General features: G+C 47.0%; 1 protein-coding gene across 1 annotated transcript in view; it reads left to right on the top strand.

Moving 5' to 3' along the window:
* Positions 1 to 535: 535 nt before the first annotated feature.
* The window catches only part of LOC103088347 (mineralocorticoid receptor-like), a gene marked incomplete at its 3' end in the record, with an annotated part of 176,785 nt that continues 175,088 nt past the window's right edge, over positions 536 to 2,232 (top strand). The window contains exon 1 of the mRNA XM_007469906.1: positions 536 to 569. Coding sequence (XP_007469968.1) covers positions 536 to 569 — 34 coding nt within the window. The remainder of the gene's footprint in view (positions 570 to 2,232) is intronic.

The raw sequence follows: 2,232 nt of genomic DNA, 5'->3' as shown, positions 1-2,232 counted from the left end.
CGCGGGTGGAGGGTACCTCGTGGCGTAGCCGCTGCCCTGCACCCCAAGCGGCCACCGCTTCTGCAGCTTTAAGGGAGCTGCCGAGTCTAGGCTGTGTCGCAGCAACTTTGTATCAGTCATGTCGCCCTCCTGGTGACTGACAGCCGGAATTGTCCAATGAGAAGCCAGCCTGACCCGTGCAGCGTGGAGACTCGCTTCCCTCCGGGCCAATGGGAAGGGCCCAGGGAGGCGGGATAGCAACCTGAACTTTTTATCTGGACATGTGACCGGCTTTTAAAAGGGCCGGCCCTGGAGCTGGCCCACTCCCCCTCCGGGCTTTCGCCCGCCCTCTCGAGCTCTCTCCCTCCCTACTTCGCCCGCCCTGGCCCTACCCGTGCCCCTCCTCTCCGCCCCTCCGCGCCCGGGGTGTCATTGGACTGGGAAGACGTAAGCCAACTTCAGGCCGCTCGGAGGAAACGCGTGCAGTCACCTGGGTGCAAGAGCGTTGCTGCCTCGGACTCTCCCGCTGCAGGGAGAGCGGCACTCGCTGGCCTGGATGTGGTTGGATTTAGGGGGGCTCCGCAGCAGGAGTGTCGTGGCGTTGGCAAGCGCTGCAACAGGTAGACGCTGTGAGACGGACCCCGGCCGAGGCAGGTGTGTACGGGTGCGCGGCTGGGCGCCGCTTGCCCGGGTCGGCGTGCGGCCGCGGCGCGGGAGCGTGCACTTTGCAGGGAGAAGTGGCTGCGTAATCCGGAGGCAGTCAGTAGGGTGCTGTGTGCTTGTTGTTTTGTTTTGGTTTTCCACTTTTTCTCCCCTTTGACCGCCAGAGGACTATTTTGGGAAAGTTTGGCCACTTTGGATAAATGCCCTCTAACGAGCAGCTTTCAACCGGCTTTGGCAGTGGGAGGTCTACCACCCTTCCCTTTAGCCAAAGATGAATTTCGGATCGTTTTCCTTGTACAGTTTTTAAAGGACGTTTGAATAATATTTCTTTCCTCTATCAATTGCGGAAGCACCCAAATCTCAGCCGGAGGTGTAGCGGTAAAAGGGCAGTTGAAGGAGATAACAGATCCTGATAGATCCTGTATGAAAGGGGCTCTGGGAAATTCGTGCATTTCCCGTTCCTTAGTATTCGCGAAACTCCTGAAAGAGATTATGCTTTCTGTGGCATCAGTTGGAATTCTAAAGGCATCCAAGAAGGGATGAGGCTTCTTTTGGTGGCATCAGTACCCTGCTACTGAATTTAGGTGCACAGCTTTTCCTAATGAATTTTAAAAGGCCAGGTTTAAATCTTAATGGTTTATGGCACCAACAGTTTTAACTATTTATTATAACAAGTATTCAAGTAGGAAAACTTGATAGCAGGCAAGTTTTTGAAACCACTTAATTTCAAATGAAGTAATTGCTCTTTAACATTTGAATTGCCATTTCTCTAAGTGCTGTTATTGATCATATTTACATAGTAATGATAACAGCGTTCTCCGTCTGTGAAGTTCTGGGAAGTATTAATTTTATATCTGACTTCATAGCACGCTATCATGGAAATGCTTGAGGAGAGAAGTTTTTAAAAATAATCTGAAGGGGAGTTTTTTCCTTTAAGGGAGAAATAGTTTAGTTCGGGGCTTTTAGAAAGATCAGGTGGCTCAGTGAATTAGGTGAGTGAATAGAAATCAGATGTGTTCAGTTCTAACTGGTTCTCCGGCTCCCTTAGGTGACCTTGGGCTGATTTCTATCATTTACCTCATCTGTAAAAAAGAGGAACATAGTTATGTAGGGGGGAAGACAGCAAAATAGTTACAAACAGTGAACTTTTACAACTATGCAACTGGTGCAAATTATGAAATGCTTAAGTTTCTGTCTTTAAGATGTCATTATAGTCAAATAACTATAGAAAATGATGCATTTGAAGGGAGCTATGTTTTGGGGGTAGTAAAAGTGAAAGTGTTTTCAGATAAAATATAAATTCGCAAGATTCCTTGTTAATATTCCTGAAAAAAAACTACTTCCTTGTAGAAAACAGCAATTTAACACAGTCTGTAAAATATAAAATTTTAAAGTCAGGTTTTTCCTTTGCAAAATAGTGTTTAAGAGCATATATATGACTTAAGGTAGAACTATCAGTGCTTTTCCTTACTTTCCTTATGTGAAAGTTCCTTTATTTTTTTGGCGGGGGGGGGGGGGGGGTTTGAAACCAAATGCAGAGGCAGCAAAAGCAAAAATAAACAAGTGGAACCAAATGAAACTAAAAAGCTT

The sequence above is a fragment of the Lipotes vexillifer genome, unplaced genomic scaffold, assembly GCF_000442215.2.
Source record: "Lipotes vexillifer unplaced genomic scaffold, Lipotes_vexillifer_v1.1 scaffold755, whole genome shotgun sequence".
NCBI classification, from domain to species: Eukaryota; Metazoa; Chordata; class Mammalia; order Artiodactyla; family Lipotidae; genus Lipotes; species Lipotes vexillifer.
The sequence above is the reverse complement of the archived record's forward strand: the minus strand, read 5'-3'. Positions and strand labels throughout refer to the sequence as shown.